Source organism: Hippocampus comes, unplaced genomic scaffold (genome assembly GCF_001891065.2).
Source record: "Hippocampus comes isolate QL1 unplaced genomic scaffold, H_comes_QL1_v1.1 scaffold22, whole genome shotgun sequence".
NCBI classification, from domain to species: Eukaryota; Metazoa; Chordata; class Actinopteri; order Syngnathiformes; family Syngnathidae; genus Hippocampus; species Hippocampus comes.
Window position 1 is genome coordinate 6,764,143 of NW_017806175.1, and position 21,315 is coordinate 6,785,457.

The 21,315-nt window shown below is 42.7% G+C and overlaps 2 protein-coding genes, 1 long non-coding RNA gene and 1 other non-coding gene across 6 annotated transcripts in view; 2 read left to right on the forward strand and 2 right to left on the reverse strand.

Annotated features, from left to right (window-relative positions):
* The first annotated feature begins 498 nt into the window (after nt 1–498).
* On the forward strand, nt 499–7,396 carry tprg1 (tumor protein p63 regulated 1). Its single transcript, XM_019897233.1, has 5 exons — nt 499–677; nt 754–963; nt 1,437–1,528; nt 5,457–5,633; nt 7,070–7,396. The coding sequence occupies exons 1-5, from the start codon at nt 663–665 to the stop codon at nt 7,296–7,298; spliced, it is 723 nt and encodes a 240-aa protein (XP_019752792.1). The 5' UTR covers nt 499–662; the 3' UTR covers nt 7,299–7,396.
* trnah-gug (transfer RNA histidin (anticodon GUG)) lies at nt 5,310–5,381 on the reverse strand. Its single transcript has one exon. It is a non-coding gene; the product is annotated as a tRNA-His (tRNA).
* Nucleotides 7,397–7,402: 6 nt separating the features above from the next.
* Nucleotides 7,403–13,152, reverse strand: LOC109532363 (uncharacterized). The gene is made up of 2 exons (XR_002171363.1): nt 10,403–13,152; nt 7,403–7,631 (listed from the first exon to the last, which is right to left on the reverse strand). It is a non-coding gene; the product is annotated as an uncharacterized LOC109532363 (long non-coding RNA).
* Nucleotides 13,153–14,798: 1,646 nt separating this feature from the next.
* tp63 (tumor protein p63) overlaps nt 14,799–21,315 on the forward strand; it is a 69,525-nt gene continuing 63,008 nt past the window's right edge. Inside the window, exons 1-3 of one of the 3 annotated variants that reach the window (XM_019897173.1) lie at nt 14,799–14,885; nt 15,394–15,600; nt 17,865–17,928. In XM_019897173.1, coding sequence (XP_019752732.1) covers nt 14,873–14,885; nt 15,394–15,600; nt 17,865–17,928 — 284 coding nt within the window. In that variant the 5' untranslated portion in view covers nt 14,799–14,872. Of the gene's footprint in view, nt 14,886–15,393; nt 15,601–17,864; nt 17,929–21,315 lie in introns of those variants that run through there. The other 2 variants (XM_019897168.1, XM_019897169.1) reach the window with 2 other exon arrangements.

Sequence of the window (21,315 nt, forward strand, 5' to 3'; positions counted from 1 at the left end):
CAATCTCGATCGTTACGGATCTCAAAACGCCTCGTTGGACCTAGGAACCCAGTGCAGCTGTCAGAGAAATGTTTGTGACGGTTCGCATTCCGCACGGCTGCTTAGCGACTCCCACGGCCTTTCTTTTCTGCCTTTTTAGCATCGATGTTGTCGCGGCGTGAATGGGCGTCATGACCTGAAAGCTGACGACACAAAACGTATTTTTGCTACAAAGAAGTGTGAAATCTCAATTAAATTAGACTTGGAAAGAGTAAGAAGACAGCGTGCTTGGGATATAACTTTTAAAGGGTCATTCTGGAATTAGATGACCTTTTCTTTCCCTCATTATGAAATTTCAAAAAAGGCTAAATAAGAAACATGCACTTTTTGTGTCAGTTAAGTCCTGTTTCGTGGGTTTCATGAATCACTGGCCTTCACATTAATGTAAAATATTACCCTTACATTAATTACGCGGATGAATTCATAATTCATCGCGAATGCATCGTGTGTTTGATATTTGTATCATCTTTTGAGCGGGCAAATAGTTTGGGTCACGTGACAGGCGCCACACCCGGAAGCAGGAAGTTCTCGCTGCACCTGTCACCAAGTTTCACTTTTCGGAAATTGCTCTCACCAAGTTTCGATAGAGAAGAAAGAAACTGAACTCCGCCTCTGGTTATTTTATGTCGTCGGTTGGGGTGAGTGAATACGCTGCTTATTCATCTCCTTCATTTAAAAAAAATCTCAGTTGTTAACGCTTTTCATTGATCAAAGACTTCCATGGAGGAGACGACGGCGGCGGCTGCTTCAGCGCCCGTGCCCGCGGCCGCGGCGGCGGCGACTGAGATGGAGAAGCAGTCCAGCACAAAAGCCGAGGAGCCGGCGACGGACTGCGGAGTGAGCCGCTGTCAGTTCGGGGACCCGTCAGGAGAGCCACCGCTGTCTGTAAATCAGTTTAAATGCAAGAAGTTCTTCGTCCTCAGGGTAAATTGTGATTTATTACAATACGGAACATTTTGAGCCTCACGCAGGAGCCTCACGTTATAACCATAAAAAAGGCACACACACCAACATTAACCTTTGACTTTATGCTGTCACCTCACCAAAGGAATTTTAATCACGTTTTTATTGACTATGATTTATTTTTATCTTTTGGAGGGGGAGCTGACTGAACAAAACAAAGTTATCACACAACTAAATGAGCACTCTTCAATTTTTGTCGTTGTAATGTGTGAATCCAAATGCCAAAAATCAAAGCATAACCAAGAAATGAGTATCAAAACAAAAACGTTTATTTTTAATTTATTTTTTAAAATTTTTTTGCAAGAGAAATTAATGGCAATGCAAATAAATTACCGATACAAATATTATTCTGTGTGAGTGTGTTTAGTTTGCGTCTCTTTGAGGACCGTTTGTGGCAGTAGTGACATATCTCGTGTGTCTGTTTTTCTATGCAGCCCGGCACACTGCACCAAGCCATCAAAGAGGTTAAAGTTCTGGTGGATCCGCAAGTTGATGGCAACATTCTTGGCATCTGGTTACTGGCAGAGTGAGTTCACTACGCACACATAAACACACACACTTCCTTTTGAGGTATAGGCTCTCTTCTGCATTATATCAATTAATAAATGCAACCATTAAGTTGGAAAATAATAGAGAAAGAAAATATGAGCCCCACTGTCCCATCTGTACTGTAAAAATCCATCTGAAACTATCGCTTAAAAAAAATCTACAGTAAAGCGGCGGTGTAAACCGTGAACCGCAGTTTAGTGAGAACCACATTTTGGCAATGTTTGCTAATGAATTTTTAAAAAATTAAAAACTAAGATGTCATATGTACATGACTTCATGTTTGATTTGTGCCCTGGCTGTCGACTGTGATTTTATATAGACAGGTGTGTGTGTGTGCCTCTCTAAATCATATCCAGTCGACTGAATATAACCCAGGTGTGCTCAGATTAAGCACTGGAAAGAGCTGCTGAAAAATGCCCAAACTGAAATCCAAGAAATCAATGTTAAACTGACAGGTTGTAAATAGCAAGTGCTCTGGCGGGCGTTAGTGCTGTTAGCGCCTTTTTTTTTCCGCCCCTCAAGCTTTCAGGAAACATTTGAAAGGCACAGCGAGCGAGCAAGATTGAATAATAAATAATATAGTTTTTCCCAATACAGTTTGTCCTACATTCGGGTCAGCAGGTTTTCGCAGCCGCCAGATTCCTGCAAAGCTTGTAGTGACCCATGTCGTCGACGTCATGGGACCTTATGTTCACAGAAGCTGCTTCGTTTCTTTGCCGAACCTGCCTCGTTAGTGTTCCAGTACCGTATTTTCCACACTAAGAGGCGCACTGGATTATGAGGCGCACCTTCAACGAATGGCGTATTTTGTAATTTTTTTCATACATTGGGCGCACCGCATTATAAGACGCAATCTACAATGCATCCACTAGATGGAGCTACGCTCAAGGAAACACCAGCAGAACGATCAAATGTCAGTAAAACGTATTTAATAAATTAGCGACACAGCTCACTTAACCAACCGCAAGTTATAACATTGACTCTTTAACGTTGAACTCTCTTGCCGCTGCTCTATTTCCGTGTTCAAGTGTGTAACCGATCGCCTCAAGTTTGAACTCTGCGTTGTCTCAAGCAAGGAGCCATTTTGGGGGCAAAATATTACCGTAATGACCATACACAAGGCGCATCGGATTTGAAGGCGCGCTGTGAGCTTTGAAGAAGGCTTTTAGGTGTGCCTTTTAGTTGTGAAAATACGGTAGTCTCTTGACATGTTGTCCTTCTCAATGTTGTTGTTTATGTTCAAGGGAGCTACACCATTTATTTGCTCCGCCCAGTCTGCCTCCTGCTTGATCTGGAAATAGCCGAAATTCTAAACCTCCTGGATTCTTGCAATATCTCACCATTTTGGAAATAATTATAGGCAATTTTATTACATTTTGAGCTTCACTTTCAATTGATGTCAGAATCAATACACATTGGTAAAATTGTTACCGCTGGCAGATGCCTCTTCTCATCTGCATTAGCGCCCACTTTTTGCAGGCACACCCTGAACAGTTTCAGCTCCGTTTCAAAGCAGGAAGCCAGACGAAATGGAGGCCAAGCAGAAATTCCAGAAATTCACTTTCACTTTGACCAAACCGGTTGGCAGCTGGAATTTTGTTGCGCGTTCAGCATGTCCATTGAAATGTGTTAGGCACGTTCATGCTTTGAACTTTACCAAAGTGCTGTGAAGTGTGTGTGTATTTTGTTTGTGGAGCTTTTGAACAACATCCACCTTTCAGTCCTACACAACCGAACGCAACAATCAAATCGAGGCCTCAGTTTGTTCCCAAGGCCTAACAACAGATGCCGAGTCCCGATCTGATCCCTCGTCAATACGTTAAGAAGAAAATCCGAGCATGCATCCCCCATTGCCCTCAACTGTTTTAATTTTGATGAAACTAACTGCATCCCGACATGATATCTTTTGATACGTCTGCAAGTCGAGTGCGGCACTCTTTTTATAGCGCATCGGTGGTTCAGCACGAAATAATGATGCAAACAAATTAAATAGCCAGTCTAAAAATATAAAAGATTATTCAGCTTAGTGCAGTCGCAAAATAAAGATCTTGAGCAGTGAACACCAACATTGTTGGAACAGTTCCATGAGAACAGCTCTACTTTATTCTCATATCGCAACTTTTTTCTTGGGGGAAAAAAAATGCTACTTTTGTCTTATTCCCCCACCCTCCCCCCCCCATTTTATCTTGCAAAATTCACACTTCTTTTCCACCAGTGTCCCAATTCTTTTGTCATTCATGTCACCCTGTGTCAAAGCTTGTCACGCTTCCTTTTTTGTTTTGTTTTGTTTTTGTTACTCGAGGTTGCTAACATGCCCGGCGGATATGAAACCCTCTTAATTTAGAACTCTGTATGTTTGTATTTGTATGAAATTGTTTCCCACCAAAAAGGAGCAAGTTCTTTTTCCATTTCAAAAGGTGAGTAGCTTAATTTCCCTCGCTTTATTTGGTTGGTTAAAAAAAAAAAAAAAACGGAACGCAGGCCTTCGAAACACTCGCATGCATACTTGATGATCTTTTTGCCGTGGGCATTTTGTGTGAAATTTTCGAGCTTTTATAGTACATAATTGAGCAGCCCTCCGATGGCATGTTTTTTGTATTAACCTGAAGCCGCCTCGTGCACTACTAAATTGCTAACGGTAGCGTCTTCTTCCAGCCTTCCACAAAGCACAAAAAGTCATTTCCCCCCGCCTTGGCGAGGTCCAATTAGAGAGTTTTTAAAGGTAAAAAGAGAAGACGTCAGACAAAACAACATCAATCATCCTGTCAGTGCTCTCTTAAGTCATTAACGGAATAGCCAGCATGAGAAAAAAAAAACAACAACAATTTTCCCATTCACCAAATGATTGTAGCTGGTAATTGCTGTAATTTGTGCTTGCTTTTCCCACTTTGCAATTAATCGAGTAAAAATAAAGGGGAAGAAGACGCTTCTCTGTAGCCGTCATGCCGAGTCCTGTAGGTTGAGAAGCATACAACATCGCAAAGTGGACAATGTTAGCCATGTGAATTTGACTTAGCGTAAAAGGTCTTTGATGCCTCTGCCTCTCGAAAAATGGCCCGGAGATTCGAGCGGCGAGACAAAGTCAAAAATGTTCAATGTTCATCGGAGAACTCAGAAGCACTTTTAAAACTTTTGACTTCAGAATTTGGTCACAGGACCTCCAGGCTGATCCTACAGGGGTGTCAAACTCAGTTTTGGCGCGGGCCACATTTTAGTTACCGTTTCACTAGGAGGGCCGTTATGACTGAAACCATATAAAGAAGTCAAGAATACCTGTTGATTCAACTCTTGTTAATGAGGGGTTTGGTAACAAGAAAATGCTTAGAATGTGTCTCTTATTTGTTACATATGAGAATTAAACATTTTGGTAGGCCTTTTAGAAAGCATCATGGAAGTTGACATGTTTGAGCTGCTTTCGCGGGCCACATAAAATGATGTGGCGTGCCGGATCCGGCCCTCGGGCCTTGAGTTTGACACCCGTGCTCTACTAGAATGGGCGCACGGCAAATCGCAAGCTGCCATTAAAATTCGGATGGGCGCACGGCAAATCGCAAGCTGCCATTAAAATGCGTGAATTTTAAAAAATGTCTTTCATTTGAATTCATTCATTAATCAATCAGTCACAATTAACGTTGAAGATGCAACCCTCGTATTTTTACAAGATTTCAAAAAAAAGAAATTCTTGTATGATTCCGACTTTGTTGTCCTTGATTAAAAAAAACATACCGAATGTGATGCATTGGTTCCGTAATAAAAGTTGCCGTGACCCGGATTCGAACCGGGGTTGCTGCGGCCACAACGCAGAGTACTAACCACTATACGATCACGGCGAGCTGTCCAGGCACACTTTGCACTCACGCTGCATGAACGTGACACTCAAGCAAACACGGCGTGTTTGATTTCAGGGTGGATCACTGGAACAACGAAAAGGAGCGCCTGGTTGTCATCACCGACACCTTCCTGCTGGTCTGCAAGTACGACTTTATGATGTTCCAGTGCGAGCAGATCCAGAAGATCCCGCTCAACATGGTGGATCGCATCTGCTACGGAAGCTTCACCTTCCCGCCCAACTCCGTACTTTTGTAAGTACCCAGAACCGCGGAGACGCGCGACGTGTCCGTGGTTCAGTTGAGTCCATCGCTCCTCTCATCTGCCTCATTGTTAGCTTAGCTTAGTGCGCCCACTTGAACGCCGAAGCTCTTTGTTGGCTTTAAGGAGCTAATTAAAACATTTTGAAAAAAAAAAAAAAAAAGTCCCTGCCTCGAGAGTTTCCAAAATTCCTTGTAATTATCCGGATCATGCTCCGCTTTGCTTTACACAAAGAAACAAAATCCCCTTTGCTTCTGCAGCCAAAGGGTTTCTTTTGGCATCGTACCTCAAAAGTGCCAAGGAGTGTTAGGGATGTACTTTTTTTTTCGGGAATTGGTTACAAAAAGATTGTCTTTTTTTTTTTTGTGTGTGTGGGTAAAGGATCTTGTAAGTTTTCAGCTATCATTTTTCAAGAAAATATTCAGTGTGAAAGCTCAACTTGAACTGCACTCGATTGCATCTTATTTTTCCACCCAAAAATATGACTTTGTCCTTGTAAGGTTACGACTAATTCAAAATAATTATTTTCTATCAAAATAAGACGACTTTATACTCGTGAGATTATGACCGTTACAAATAAATATGAAAACCTTTCAAAACAAAATGCCACTTATTTTTTTCAGGGGAAAAAAAAATACAATTTGATTCTACAGAGACTCTAAAATGAGATGGGGGGTGGGGGGGTGAAATATATTTCTCTAGAAAAGTTTCTCATTAGAACATTAGAACGGCACTTTTCTTGTAAGGACGAGAGAGTTTCTCGTTTGGACAAAAAAGGTTTCCCGTTTTAATGATAGTTTCTAGTCCTGATGAGGAACATATTTCAACTTTCTTTTTTTAATTTAGATTTTTTTTTTCTTTTTTTTATGACATGGTCACTTTAGTGCCTCTGCGTGATTCTCTTTGTGCTTGAAAAAAACTTTTGGGTAATTCGACTATCCTCAATAAGACACCACGTAATTCTCATACGATTTTTTTTCCCCCAAAAAATATCACTCTTACTAGTTGTTATTTATTTTGTTGAACAACTTGACGTCAAGCTGGTTCGGTGGAATCGGTGTCCTAATACCTGAGCATTTTGCAGACCAGTCTTGAGTTTGAACGTACCTTGTCAGTGCTTTTTTTCTTCTAAAATCCTGGAAAAAGAATACGATTTTTTTTTTAAGGCCCCCTTAAAAAAAATAACATGCTTTTCTCCCTGAAAAAAAATGACATGATGACTCAAGATTGCTATATTAAATATAATCAGTTACATAGAACATAAAACATTTCTTTGAAAAGAAACGCTTTGTTCTTTTCTAAGACACTTTTTTTTAAATTAATCCTCGTAATATTGTAATAAGAAAAAAAACATCATCAAACATGACTTAATTCTTTTTCTCCTGGTAAAAATACAACTTTTTTTGAACGCTTTTCTTTTCCTTTTCAGCGTGACCCGAATACTTCACCAACCTTCATTCGGTCTCACAAAACTGTTTCAAAGTTCGGATAGTACAACTGTGACACGAGGCGCACGGTGTCGACGGGTTAACGCCGTTCAGACGAGGCGTCGCAAGAGCATGTGGAGAGTTTTTTTTTTCCTTTTCCTCCCTCTCCCTTCTTTCTGGAGCGGTAGGAAGTGCCGAGCTGTCACTTGGAGCTGTCACTTAGCTGATTAGCGGCTAAAATGAACGCGGTCCTTTTGATGTGAACCTTTTTAAAGGCGGCTCGGGGGACAGCCCGGCGACGCCGGTTAATTTGATGAATAAAATGTAATGCGCTGTGAAGAGCTTAAAGAGCGCCGTCTTTATTCCGGGCTTTATCTCGCGCGCATTCCCTTAAATTATACATAAAAGAGTCGGCGGAAGACGCCACGGGACGGTCGAGGGAGAGAGACAGATCCAAGCCAGGACGACGTTCTCGCTCCTCTCCTCTTTTTGTCCCACAGGAAGTGTTCTTCATTTTGCGACGAGGTCAATCTGTCACCGCCTCTTATTTGGCGGGAAAGTGATCTGTGGGAAAAATGAGTCCTCATCCACACAAGTTATGCCGATAAAATGCCAACTTTCTTTGCTTAAAAAAAAAAAAAAAAAAACTGAAATACAATAATTGACTTTTTTGTGGTGTTTTTTGTTTGTTTGTTTTCGAATGTGAGTTTAAACAAAGGGTTTGAAATTTGGGTGTCAAGCCTGCATTTGAGTTTCAAATTTGGTCCAGTGGTTAGCGCGTCGACCTCACAGTGCAGAGGTTTCAATTCCAGCTCCGATCTTCCTGTGTGGAGTTTGCATGTTCTCCCCGGGCCTGCGTGGATTTTTTCCGGGTACTCCGGCTTCCTCCCGCATTCCAAAAAACATGCATGGCAGGCTGATTGAACACTCTAAATTGTCCCTAGGTGTGAGTTTGAGCCCGGATGGTTGTTCGTCTCTGTGTGCCCTGCGATTGGCTGGCAACTGCGGTGCAAAGTGCTGTGGGGGTTCTGCGTGTATTTTTAGACGTCACCATTTTGTTTCCATTGCGCACATTTGCAGGTGTGCTCAAAGATGTTTTTAAGTGCCGTCTAGACTTGCTCATTACCTAGCGCGTCACTTTTCCCCCACTCGCTAAAAGCTTTGAAGATCTTTTTTTTTTTAACAGAGGACCAAACGGAATTAAAGTCCATTTTGTACTTTGGTGATTAATGTAAAAAAAAAAATAATAATAATAATAAATCTGCGGTGAGTGTCCGGAACAGAAACGTCAAACAAGACACCCACCCCTCTTTGATTAAAGCTCGACAAGCAGATGTAGTTCATGGAGTCAGTCAGCAGAGGCCTGTAAGAGCCCAGCAAAATAAGTCAAGCAGTCACACATTAAGGTTTCAAATGACGTTTTTTTTATTTTTTTTTGTTTTTTGTTTTTTTTTTTAAGGCAGGGTGACTTTGTCAGGTTCGCATTTCAAATGAGTTTCAAGTAAGTGTTTAAAGTAAGGTTTCAAACCAGGATTAGGGTTTCAAATTAGCCTTTTGAATTGGGGTTTCAAAGTAGGGTCTTGACAGGGTGTGGGGTGCAAAAGTAGGGTTTGAAGGGAGAGTTAGATGACCAAGCCCGGGTCAGGGTTTCAAATTAGTTTCAAATTAGGGTATCAAACCTGGGGTAGAGTTTCAAAGTAGCGACTCAAGACATGGGATGAGGTTTCAGGAGAGAGTTAGGGTTTCAAAGTAATGTTTCTCAATCTGGGTCAAAGGAGGGTCTCAAGTGATGATTTAAGGGTTAAAAAGGGTTTTCAAACATAAGATTTCTTGCTCGGGTTAGGGTTTCAAATCAGGGTGTCATGTTTGACTTCGGTTTTAAACGATGGTAAGGTGACCAATTATGTTTTAAAGCTGGGTCAGGTTTTTCACTACATGGTAAGGTGACCAATTATGTTTTAAAGCTGGGTCAGGTTTTTCACTACAGGGTTAGAGTAATAAATGATGGTGTCAGATGATGGTTTTAAACCTAGTTTGATGTTGACGCATGGCTATTATTTTAGTGAGCGCTATTTGATACTCTTCTATTGAAACTCGCTTGACAGTGTTCACATTCCTCCCATCCGTTTTGGCAGTACCCCTTACTGCCACCAGAGGCCACCGTTGCTCTCATTACTGGATGTCTTAGCGTAGCTTTGCAATCAGTGCCACATTGAAGAGGCCTGATTGGTGCTGCACGTGTCCATGAAGGGTGCCTCCATCTGATCTATTCAGTTGTTTTTTTTTTTAGGCTTTTCATGCTGCAAGATAACAACTCCCAATCCCCGCTTACTGACACTATACCTGCTTTGACCTCATTTTGATAAATGTGCCGCTAAAGAAAAGATGATGGCATATTAGAACAACAGTACGTCTCCAAAAGCAAGTGACAATAAACACGTTACATTCCTTAAAAGCACAAAGTGCACACGGGGCTTTTCCTCCTGAATATTCAGGAATGTTATAAATGAATCAAGAGAACTAAATAAGTGATGCTCCTGGTGTACCGATCTAAATTGATTCACCTCAGGGACCCTAACGTAAAACCTCTAAAGCACACGTGTCAAATTCAAGGCCCGGGGGCCAGATCCGTCCCGCCGCATCATTTTATGTGGCCCGCGAAAGCAAATCAAACATGTCAACTTCTCTGAATATTGCTCAAGTCTGTACCAAGATTTCAACTTCTCATACGTAATAAGTAAGCGAGATATTGTAAGAGTTTTCTTGTTACCAAAGCCCGAATTACACTAATTTAACAAGCGTTCAATGAACCATTCTTGACTTCTTTATATGTTTTCAGTCATAACGGCCCTCCAAGGGAAACGGTCACTACAATGTGGCCCGCGACAAAAAGTGAGTTCGACACCCCTGCTTTAAAGAACTAGCCCGTAAAATTAATTCCAGTGCCTGAATGCAGCTCCCTAAAGTGAACACAAACAAAAAAAAAACAAACCAAGACCTAAACGTAGCACCTAATCCTAACCCCAAAACCAAACCCTGACCCCATTTCAGCACTAACCATACCACCTTCGCCCTCAACCTGACCCCTATCACCCCGTACCTCATCCGAACCACTATATTAAAACCTAATCCGAAAACAAGCACCAAACCACTTAACTCTCCTCAACCCCGGTCGCCAAAATCTAACCTTAACCCTAATCCCTAAACATAGACCTCACACATAACCCCTAAATGTTGCCCCAATACAGTAGCATCTCACCTTTTCCCTAACCCCGGCACAAAAAAAAAAACCTTCCCTCATCTTGGCACCTTACCCCTACTCGCAGGCACCTTACCCCTCTTGCCTGTGTTGTTCCTGGCCCGCCGCTCCACACCCTCAGTTGGATGTATGCACCCATGGGCGGCTGACAAAGCTCCAGGCGCTGTTGAGCAATCAGTGCACATTTGTTTGTTCGCCCCGAGACAATGTGGGACACTTGCCATGACAGCTGGAGCTGCACTCTATTTATCTTGCGTGTTGACTTACGCGTCCGAAGCGCTTGAAAGCCCACAGGAGGAATTTTTTTTTTTCTTTCCCATCACTCGCCCCCAAGCTCAGAATACAGTGTTTCTCTTCGTGTATGTGCACACTGCCGGATTAAGTGGAGCGCTAGGTGGGGGAGGGGGGGTGGGGTCAGTCAAGGGTGGATTTCCTTACCTTCCTCACCTTCCTATCTTCAGGTGTAGGATGAAGGATGACATCACGAGGTCATGGAACCTCAAGTCAAATGGACGACGGAAAAGAAAATTCACCCCCCGCGAAGCAAGTTGAATTTAGTCATTTGAAATTTGGTCGCTATCGTGAGTAGACCCACCCAAAAAAAAAAGTCTCTAGAAGCTATCTTAACGCCAGAAAAGACACTTGAGGTCCACCATTTTGGTTCAAGCAGACATTTTAGGATTTAGGATTCGGAAATCGTGTCCGATTGTTGTTATTAAATATGATCCGTGGACCACTGTGAAATTCAGTCAACATGTCTGTCAGGGGTTGACCCATAAAACAAAAATCACGCAGCCAATCCTGAAAAAAAAAACAAGCAAGTCTGCCATTTTGGTTTGACACCAACATGACTGAGAGATTTTATCCGATTGCTACCAAATTTGCACCACCATTTTATGTTTATGAAGCTGCCATTTTAGGATCAAGATCACTTCAAAGCCGCAGTCCATCTAAACTGACTTGGGGGGGGCGACAGGTTGGATGCCCCCCCCTCTCCCCTCTGCCCTGCACTGCTTGAGCCCCTTAATCTTGAGATCATATTTTATACCCATCCTCGCATGGTTTCTAATTTGCACTTTGCTTGGATTGCCAGAGGCCAAGGCTGTCTCTTCAGTCGCAGTGAAAGTCCAAAACGCCCGCACCCTCCCACTTTTAAAGCCACTGAAGACGTCCAAGGCCTCTGGCTGAAAAAAAAAAAAAAAAAGCCCCGCCCTGCTCTCTGCCTGTTTGGGCTGGTCTGGCTCGCCGTTGATAGCTTACCTGTGGAATTCACAAAGCTTTTTTTTTTTTTTTAAATATATATATTTACATACATTCCCATTTACACGAGAGCCATAGCTCAGTGCACTCACAAAGGCCAATGTGTACCCACCAAACCCCCCCCGTCCTCACTTGCCTCTGAGGAAATGTAATCAGTCTTTTGAGACCAGGCTTTGCTTCTTTTTTTTTGTGCCACCTTTTACTTTCCTCCCCTCCTTTGCACAGAATGTTCCTGTGCGCCATTGTCATTGCTAAAAGCGCTTCTGTAAACACATCTGGATGGTTTTGCGCGATGACGCTGCCCCTCCCTTGCCCACCGTGGCATACGCTTGCGAGGTTGCGCCGCTGTTGTTTGGCCTCGGGGGTTGTTTTAACCGAATCTTATGCAAGGTTCTTTGATAAAATGAGCACATAGCCCGATGACGGATCATTCAAGGCATCTCGGTTCTTTGGAAATCGGCTGCATTCCGGTTTGTTAATCCCCATTTTAGGCCACTATTCACCGATTTGTGCTTCGACGTTAGAAATCTGTGTAGCTCCAGTGAAGCCCCGCTAGCATTTTATTTGATATTCTAAAATATATTTAGAAATTGTTTTCTCACCCTTTACCCCCCCCAGCTCCTTAAGAGGAAAAATCCTGAAGCCGTCCCTGTGACAAGGTTTTATTTACTTATCAGGTTTAGGACGAGGTTCAAGAGTTATGGTTAGGACGAAGTTTCAGGGTTAGGGTGTGGGTTGCGGTTAAGGTTAGGTGCTAGGTTTTGGGATTAGATTTTAAGGTTAGGGTTAGCTTTAAGGGTTAGGTGTTCGAAGGGCTAGGTTTAGTGGGTAGGTTTTTTTTGGTGGGGTAGGCTTTGGTGTTAGGTGTAGTGTGAGGGTGAGATGAAATTCAGAAACCTTTCCTTTGACTTTCAGGTTTGCGTGACTAACAACACACTGCCACATTGACTGTAAACGGTTTTGTTTTTGACGTTCTGTTTTTGAAGGGGAGAGCGGGTGTGCCAAATCTAACCGATGAATCAAATGGTATTTATGAGTGTTGCGTAACTTCCAGTCAACGATGCTAGCTAGCTCCAGGCTTTTAGTCATTGAAGTAACCTTTTTTTTTCCCCCCCCAACAATCTTCAACCCGTCGTAAATATTGTAGCATCGCTCTTGATTTTTGAACTTCCTGTGAACCTCCCAACAAAGGTAGCGTACCCCTCCGATATTACGCTCAGGCTTAGAATACATTTGATGGACAAACACCACGCCGAGTTGTGTGGAACATTTCAAAGACCTGCGACTCTGGTAGCCCTCAGTCATCAAACGCTTTCTCTAGCCTCGAAAAGACGGAGCCCGAGGGCTTTTTCATTAAAACCTTCAGTATTTTCCCCTTAAAAATGAGCGCGCAGACAGAAGACGAAATATGACGAACACGCCGTTGATTAGCTTTAAGTCTCAAGATCACGTTCACATAATGAGCGTGCCCCCGAGTGCGCTAATGCCATTGAATACCGACACATCTACTTGTCCCCTGCAGGGAAATCATGAGAAGTGATGAGAAAAAAAAATTTGAGCTATTGTTTATATATTTCTATGTAATATTTCTACTGTATTTTGACTGAAACACAAAAATAGGATTTGCTCCTTAAATTAAATTCCAAAAGCACTTTCCACATTTTAGGGAAGCCTGTAAGACACACACACACACACACACACACACACACACACACACACACACACACACACGCACATTGATAAATATTTGTACATACACCCACACACTTCAATATCCTGACTAGAGTTGGCAAACCTTCTCTCCTCTGCAGCCAGCCCAAAAATGGTCATATCAAAGCTGTTTTTATTCATGAAACCTTACATGTTCAATTGAAACGGCGCATGAAAGGCTCTCAAGAATTTGCTAAAACGTTAGCTGAGCAAAAACGGGAGTGAAAATGAGTTGCCTTGATTTCATGTCAGTTTTAACCGGGGGCCAAAAAGTAATCATGCTCAAAATGTTTACAACAAAATATGTGAAAATACGAAAACATTGAGCCAAAAAAAAAAAAATACACAAATACAGTCAAACCTCAGTTTTCGTACGTCTCTGTTATCGACCAAATCGGATTTCGACCAAAAAGATTTTTACACCTCGGATTATGACCGAAAACCGGTTTTCGACCAAACTGAGCAAATCCGAATACGCCACTCGACTCCTCTCGGCTTCCATATGGCACTTCCTGGTGGCACTGTCAAAATATTTTGATGTTTAACGCTCTGATATTCTAATTTTGTGTGATCAGCCGCGAGGGCGAAGGCTTGCGGATTTTCTGGGACCGCCTGAGGGAGCCGTCCTTCATCTCCTGGTGGAACCCCTTCGCCACCGACCTTCCGTACATGACCTTCACGGAACATCCCGTGAGGAAGATCAGCGACGCCTTCGCCTCCATTTGCCACGTAAGTTTCCAAAGACGGGGACCGGGGTGCTTTTGAAGCGCAGCATGGCCTTGAGAGGCGCCGCCGTACAGTTTCGCAAGCTGCATAAAATCCCAAACAGGGGTCGTCGCGGGAGCCTATCCCTGCTGACTCAGGGCGGAAGGCAGACTACACCCTGAAATGGTTGCCAGTCAGGCGAGTATACCACTACGCCATCAGCGACGCTCGATTCTCTCCCATCAGTAAAAATTATTGTGTAACGCAAATAAATCACCATCTGCCTTAGATGTTTCACTATGTGGCCACCTTTTTATGCTTAAGTTAGAGAGGTGTGTACCAGACACACAAATACTCTATTGCATCATTAAAAAAAAGAAGAAAATAACAGTCTGATGAAATGTTTTCATATGGAAGCATGATTCATCTCCGATAAAACTCAAATGGAATGCTCCCTGAGTCATTTAACCTCTAAGTAGCGTTCATAGAAGAATAATCAGTCAAATTGTAAATGTCGAGTGTATAACGTGCTTCTTTATCGATGACCTGCTCCTTTTGCGCTTCAAGATTATTTATTGGTAAAATAAGGCCTGACAAGAAATCGAAAGTCAAATCGGTGATGCGTTGCCAAATTCAGAGGAGATTTCATCACGGCAAAGGTGATGAATTGCGCTAATTCGCATGAGGTGGAGAAGAGAATTGAGCAATCACAGCCATGGCCACCTGAGCCGTGTCACAACATTTCAGCTCGGTACAGAGAAGACGTGGAGGAGGAGGAGGAGAGTGGTTTGTTTGGCAAGGTCATTAGAGACCTTTTCACCAGCACATCACATGTGCTTCTGGGTGGCAAAAGACCGTTTTTTTTTCCTGCATGGCACCAATTCGTAAGCAGCCCTTCTCTGTCATTTGAAGAAAGAAACAGAATGATTGAGTGTCCCAGTGCTTGTAAGGATTTTTGGGGGGAGGGGAGAGGATCTGTTTACTGCTGTTGTGAGCTCATGAACCAGAAATGCAACCGTTATGTTTCGAATTTAGGTAGCTAGGTATTTTTTCACAGTTAGCCAGTTAGGCTAACGAGGTCTGCGACATGGTACAGAGAGCTTTGACGGTGTTTTACAGGCTCTATATAAATATAAGCTACAGTATCTGTAATCCAAAACGCTAACACTCTGTTACCAAGGTGAGGTGTAGTTTCCCCATCCACCGTTAGCCTAGTAAGCTAACATGGCTAGCAGCTTGCTCCGAGTTGTAATGTTTATATCATGCCTATTCCTTTTAGCTTTATAGCTAGCTAGCCAGCTTTACAGGAAGTAGACATTGACTAGGCATCTCTGTTTATCACAATTTGTGTTTTTGGCATCGGTCATATCTTCCGTATCATGTTGTCTGCAGATGGAGAACTTCCGCGAGCAGCTCAAAGAGGCGGCACAAAATGCCCACAAGGTCAAGCCGGTGCCTGGGAAGGCCAATGGTGTCCTGCTGCTGAACCAGAGCATTTGCATCAAGGCCTACTTTGGATTCATGTCCTTCCTGGGCAACTCCAACAAACTGGGCTACTGCGTGGCGCGGGGAAACCTCGGCTTTTAGCTCGCTTTCATGGTACTTGAATTCATTTCTTCACCTTTCTGCAGTTTCTGCTGACTCCGGAATTGGTTTTCTGATTCGGACCGGATCCACTGGTCAGTGCCAACCCATGTTGGCATACCAGTAGTTTAATTTTAGAATTATGCAAACAAATATACTGTGCAGTGAACCCCCTATTCGCAAGGGATCGGGACAAGTCTGGTATACAGTATGGCAATGTAGAAGGGGACGGACCCAGTTTCTCAAAAAAAGTACACAACAGAAGCAATTTGGATGCCCCAAGATGAAAGCAAAGCAATAATTTTATTGCTTCAGCCTGCGCGCAAAAACCGTGAAAATGTGAATTTTTCAGCAAATAAATGAGACTAGGTTCCCAAACACTTCCACCGCATATGCGAATGCCGCACTGTGAATATGCGGGTGTTCACTACTCACCAAATGTGCTTAGCATAGTTTGGTCTACAATTAAAATTAAACAAATACATCATTATGTAAAACAGGGAGGAGACGGTTTCGCTTGTACTTTCCATGCTAGTCGTTTATGTTAGCATTTGCGCTACATGCTGTTTAAAGTAGACACTCGCTAATAATTTGTGCATGTCACTGACGTTTTATGATCTGTGTTTTTTTTTTTTTCCGTTTGAAATTTTAGTGTTGAAATAAAATTCGGTAGGAAAAAGAACATCACTTTTGCTGGTCTTAATTTTATTGTTTGTATTAAAAAAAACAAGAACCAGAAAAGGCCAACTTAAATGCATTTTAAATACCAGTTTTGCTGTCTTTGGTTTGACTTTGACTTTTCCGCCGCTGCTAGTGCTGCACTTTCTTCTTCTCCTGTTTACACCGTACTGGCATGCTAATTTGTCTCTCTGTCACAGTGGGGGACTCCTTTCTTCCTCTCACTGCATCTCACATAAAAAGTTACTCAGCACGCGGTTCACCCTCCTTCGAGATCCACCCCAAGCACAGAGGGGGGTGCGGTTGTCATTTTAGCTTTATATTTATAAACATAGAATTGTTTGTGTATTTTTTACACAGGCATGCTTGTGTGTTTTGAACTGCGCTGCTGCTGCGTTTGTGTCTGCTGAGAATCCTGGCAGCTGCTGTCCTATTCACACCAAAAATGAAGCTAGTTTTGTGACGACAAATCTAAATTTGTTTACTGTGCATTTTTTTTTTTTTGTTCCACAGAATGTGTGTGTTTAGTTACACAAGGTTGATGAGGTTAGTTGATGAGTTTTTACTGGGTGATGTTCTTTTTCTATGTGCAGTGCAAAAACGTCTGACCAGCCGGTCTTTTGATTACAAATATACGTTTGTCTTGTTGTGTAATTTTTACACGGAATTTGTGTTTTCACTAGGTGACGCTCCGTTTCTCTCCTGACTTTCGCGGCAGCTGCTGTCCCACTTTTACTCGACGTTGAGCAACCTTGTCATTACAAATATTCAACCGGTGTGTATTTTGTAAGTTAAAAAAAAATAAATAAATCACACTGCGTTACTGACTTAAGTACAGTCAAACCTCGGTTTTCGAACGTCTCTGTTCTCGACCAAATCGGTTTTCGACCAAAAATTTTCGATTTTTTTATGCCTTGGATGACGACCGAATTTCGGTTCTCGAACAAACCGAGCGCACTTGAATGCGTCACTTGACTCCTCTCGCCTTCCTTACATGAGGAAGTGACGGTTTTCGAACAGCCTTCTGGAACGGATTATGGTTGAAAACCGAGGTATGACTGTATTTACTTTTCACTGCTTTTTGTGTGACTTAAAATCTTGGGGCTACTATCATACTGTCATGGCATTTTTTTTTCTTTGGCACAAATATTTTGGATTTGTTCTGTATCCATTCAGACCTTGCAAGGTACATTCCAAATAAATAAGGCATCATCGACAATTGTTAGGTTATGACACACGTTTGTTTCATTTGTTGTTATGGGAAGGATAAAGTGGGTATTTTGTTCCAGTAAAGCAGATATTGTTTGTCTGTGTTCAGAGCTTCAATAAATCACACAAAAAAAAGCATAATAAGGATGTCTGGTTTTGATTTGACTGTAGCAAATTTATTAAATAGTGTATTGAATTTATAAAATGTAAAAAAAAATGTCCAATGACGAACATACAATTGTTTGTTGTGTAATTTTCCATGGATCTTGGTTTCTTCTGGGAGATGTTTCCAACACAGGAGCTGATTTCCCACCAATATTTAACAGTGGGTGCCATCTTGATCAGACATATGCAATTGTGTTCTCTCTCTCTCTTTTTCTCTCTCTCAACAGGAAACGAGGTTAAGTACCTTAAGGAGCCTGTCTCCAGCTGTAGCTCCACAAGGCAAAGTAACAGGTAAGAGTTCAGCACCCGTGTATCGAGTATCAGCACCCGAGGGGGGCCGCAGAGTGGGTTTAACCTGTTTCCTCCCAGAGTGAGGTCGCGTCTCTCATGTGGGATCGAGCTCTTTTGCGTCCTTTGCTCTGGCCCCGAGCTTAACACCTTGTCTATACATCTTGTTGTGCGTCACCTCTACGGGTTGTAAAAGATGTTCACCACGCCGATGTTGACTGCGCCCATAAAAGCCCTCAAGAAACGTGTTAATCCCTACGAAAGTGAAGGCTCTAAAAGTTGGACAGTTTTGCCGGAAAATAGTCTTCAAAGTTAAATTTTAACCACCGGGATGTCATCAAAATGATACCTCTGTTAAGGTGTCGAGGCAGAGAAGTTGCTTGCAGAGTGCCTTGTTTATGAAAGTGAAAACAAATTAAGCATTGTATGGCGACATGAACTCATTCCATGACAAGCATCAGCTTGGCAGATTAAATTAAAATTAAAATTTAAAGAGGCTTCAAGCTATTTAATGCCACTCCCAACTTTACTGTCAAAGTAAACATAAAAGAAATGACACATGTATCTAAAACAACCACATAACTGCTGTAGTCAGCTAAATGCTAACAAATGTACATACATTACATACACATACATTTTCTGCTACGCTAGCCATTCTTACGGCTCCCTGGAATCTCCGACCGTGAGCAAATTTTCTCCCACGTACTCTGCTAGCAAGTATTCGCCTCTGTGAATTACTGCCCGACTAGCAACAAATTTCTCAACCAATTGTACTTCCTGAGCTTTCCATTAGCAACTCTTCAGCATTTTTTTTTCCTTGCTCAGCTAACACCTCTGCTGCAGTGCTGTTTTCCCGCTTGCTAGCAACCCTTCTGTCTCTGTATTTATTTTATGTAGCTTTTATTTAACCTGGTGGATCAGTTGAGAACCGTTTTTCATTTACAATAACGACCTGGCCTTTAGCAACTCTTCAGACTGATTTCCTCCTCCGCTCCCAACTCTTCTGCCACTTTTTACCTGGTAACTCTTCTGCCTCCATCTTATCTGCTTTGCTAGCAACCCTGAAACTCCTTCTAGCTACTCTGATCGCAACTCCCGTTCTACCACCAGCTCTTCCTGTGTCCCAGCTTTTCCTGCTCCGCTAGCAACTCTGCTGCGTCTGGATATTCGTTGTTAGTTGTTTATATTTTACTTGACTTGCCAGCACTTTTCCCTGATGGCAGCTGTGACTTGAGTGAAAGCCATTTAGGCAAATCTGGGCGTGCTACCTTGTGTGTTGTGTGTCCTCAGTTGCTCCTTTTGTAGGAATCGCACATCATTATATGTAATCACAATTAAAGAAAACCACATTTTCCTTCTGATGTATAACACAGACAAAAGCCGTCATTCGTGTGTTTGAATTTTTGCCCATAATGCTCATTGCCAGAACAAACAAATGAAAATTGAGCTTATTTTACTTTTGAATTTGATGTACAACTTAGGGCTCAATGTCAATTTTCCCCAAGTTGTCATTTCCTGTATGGTTTGCTAAGGATACGTCCCCTTAGTGGCCACTATGTGCTGAAACCTGCCCGTCTTATTCTAATCACTTTGTAACCCTCCGAGAGACTGCGGGTGGGACAGGGAGTAGAGGAGTTGCTAGCTGAACTGAAAACACGAAGAAAGAACAGTTGCGAGCAGAATCAGAAATATGGATTGACAAGAGTCGCTAGTTGAGAAAACGGAAAGGCGAAGACTTACTCGCAGTGTGAACACCGCTGAGAATATTTGCTCCCGGAGCAAGGAAAAGTTGTTGATATATTATTATTATGAAAACCTGATGTGTTAGAGGGAGGAAAAAAAATGTAGATTCGTAATCAGCACAAAAAAAAAAAAACTCCAGAAAAGTTTATTTGCATCTTTAATTCAAACTAATTGTAAAAAAAAAAAAATGTGTTGCCCACGTTAACCGGCTGCCGTAATTATGGTGAATTTACTCTCCTGGTGTGTACTTGTGCTTTTGTCGGGAACACATGGTTCCAAGTCGATCCAAAGTGACTTTCCCAGCCAATAATTGCATTCCAGGCCGTGAAGGTAATTTGTTACCTGCGGCTACATCGTCATCATCAACATCAATGTGTTCCTCGCACCTCCCTCCCAATTATTTTCCGCGGGTACACTCCATCGGTTGGTGTGCTTTTGTGGCAGGAAACAAGAATCCCAACAGACTAAACGTCTTTAATCATCATCCGGAATTACTTCATCAACAACTTTAACTCATGCCAGGCCAGCCGTTTCCAAAGGAGAGTTCAACATTTTCCGATCATTCTTTTTGTGTGTTTAAAAAAAAACAACAACAACAAACAAAACAAAACATTGCCGTTAGCTACTCTCCTTCCTCTGGATTTTTCTACCCTCTAGTAACTCTTCTGCCTCTGTTTTCATGCTAGCAAGTCTCCCAGCGTATTTCCCACTTCTCCTGCACGTCTTCTGTCTTCCCATTTTCATGCGTCACACCAGCGACTCTTCTGCCTTTGAGTTGTTTAGCAAAATGTCCTCCCGACAGGTTTTTTTTAAACCACTCGAGCTGTTCTTTCATTTATTCTACCAATCCGCTGCCCACACTTGGTTTGGTCAAGTTTTCCCACCAAATTTTAATGTTATTCCTCAATGACATGTTTTTTTGGGGTTTTTTTTGCATATGTGTGTGTGTGTGTGTGTGTGTGTGTGTGTGTGTGCGTGCGTGCGTGCGTCCGTGTGTGTGTGAGAATGTTCTAACTGGGACAGTAGCTTTATGTCAATAGGTACGAGACCAAGGTTGGCGTAATTGCTGACTAAGCGCGGCTAAGGTGGGGCTGCCGTAAAGCTAAAACGCTGCTTGGTGTTTATTGGATGTCCTCGACTGGGCTTTTGTGTTCGGGGGCCAGCCAGCGGGAATTCAGGGTGTGCCGCGGCCTACATAGTCGGGAGGCTCTGCGGATTTGACGCTTCTCCAAGTGGCCGCGTTCACCTAAAACGCCTCCAGACACAACACTTGACAGCTGGCTGTTTGTGAGTGTGTGTGCGTGTGTCTCTGTGCATGGATACCTGTGGGTGTGTGCGCACGTTGGAGTGTCTCTGTGCGTGTGTATGTATCCGTGTGTACGTGTGAGTAAATGTGTGCATTGATGTGTGTGTTTTTCTGTGTCGGCGTATGCACACTTGTGTGTGTTTGTGCGTTGGGCATGTGAGTGTATGCGTGTCTACAATCGTGTGTGTGTGTGTGTAGGTGTGTGTGCGTGATTACGCATATATCTGTCCTCGAGTGTGCACATTAGTGTTTGTGTTTAGGTGTGTGCACGTTTGTGTGTGTGTGAGTGTGTGTGTGTGTGTGTGTGTGTGTGTGTGTGTGTGTGTGTGTGTGTGTGTGGG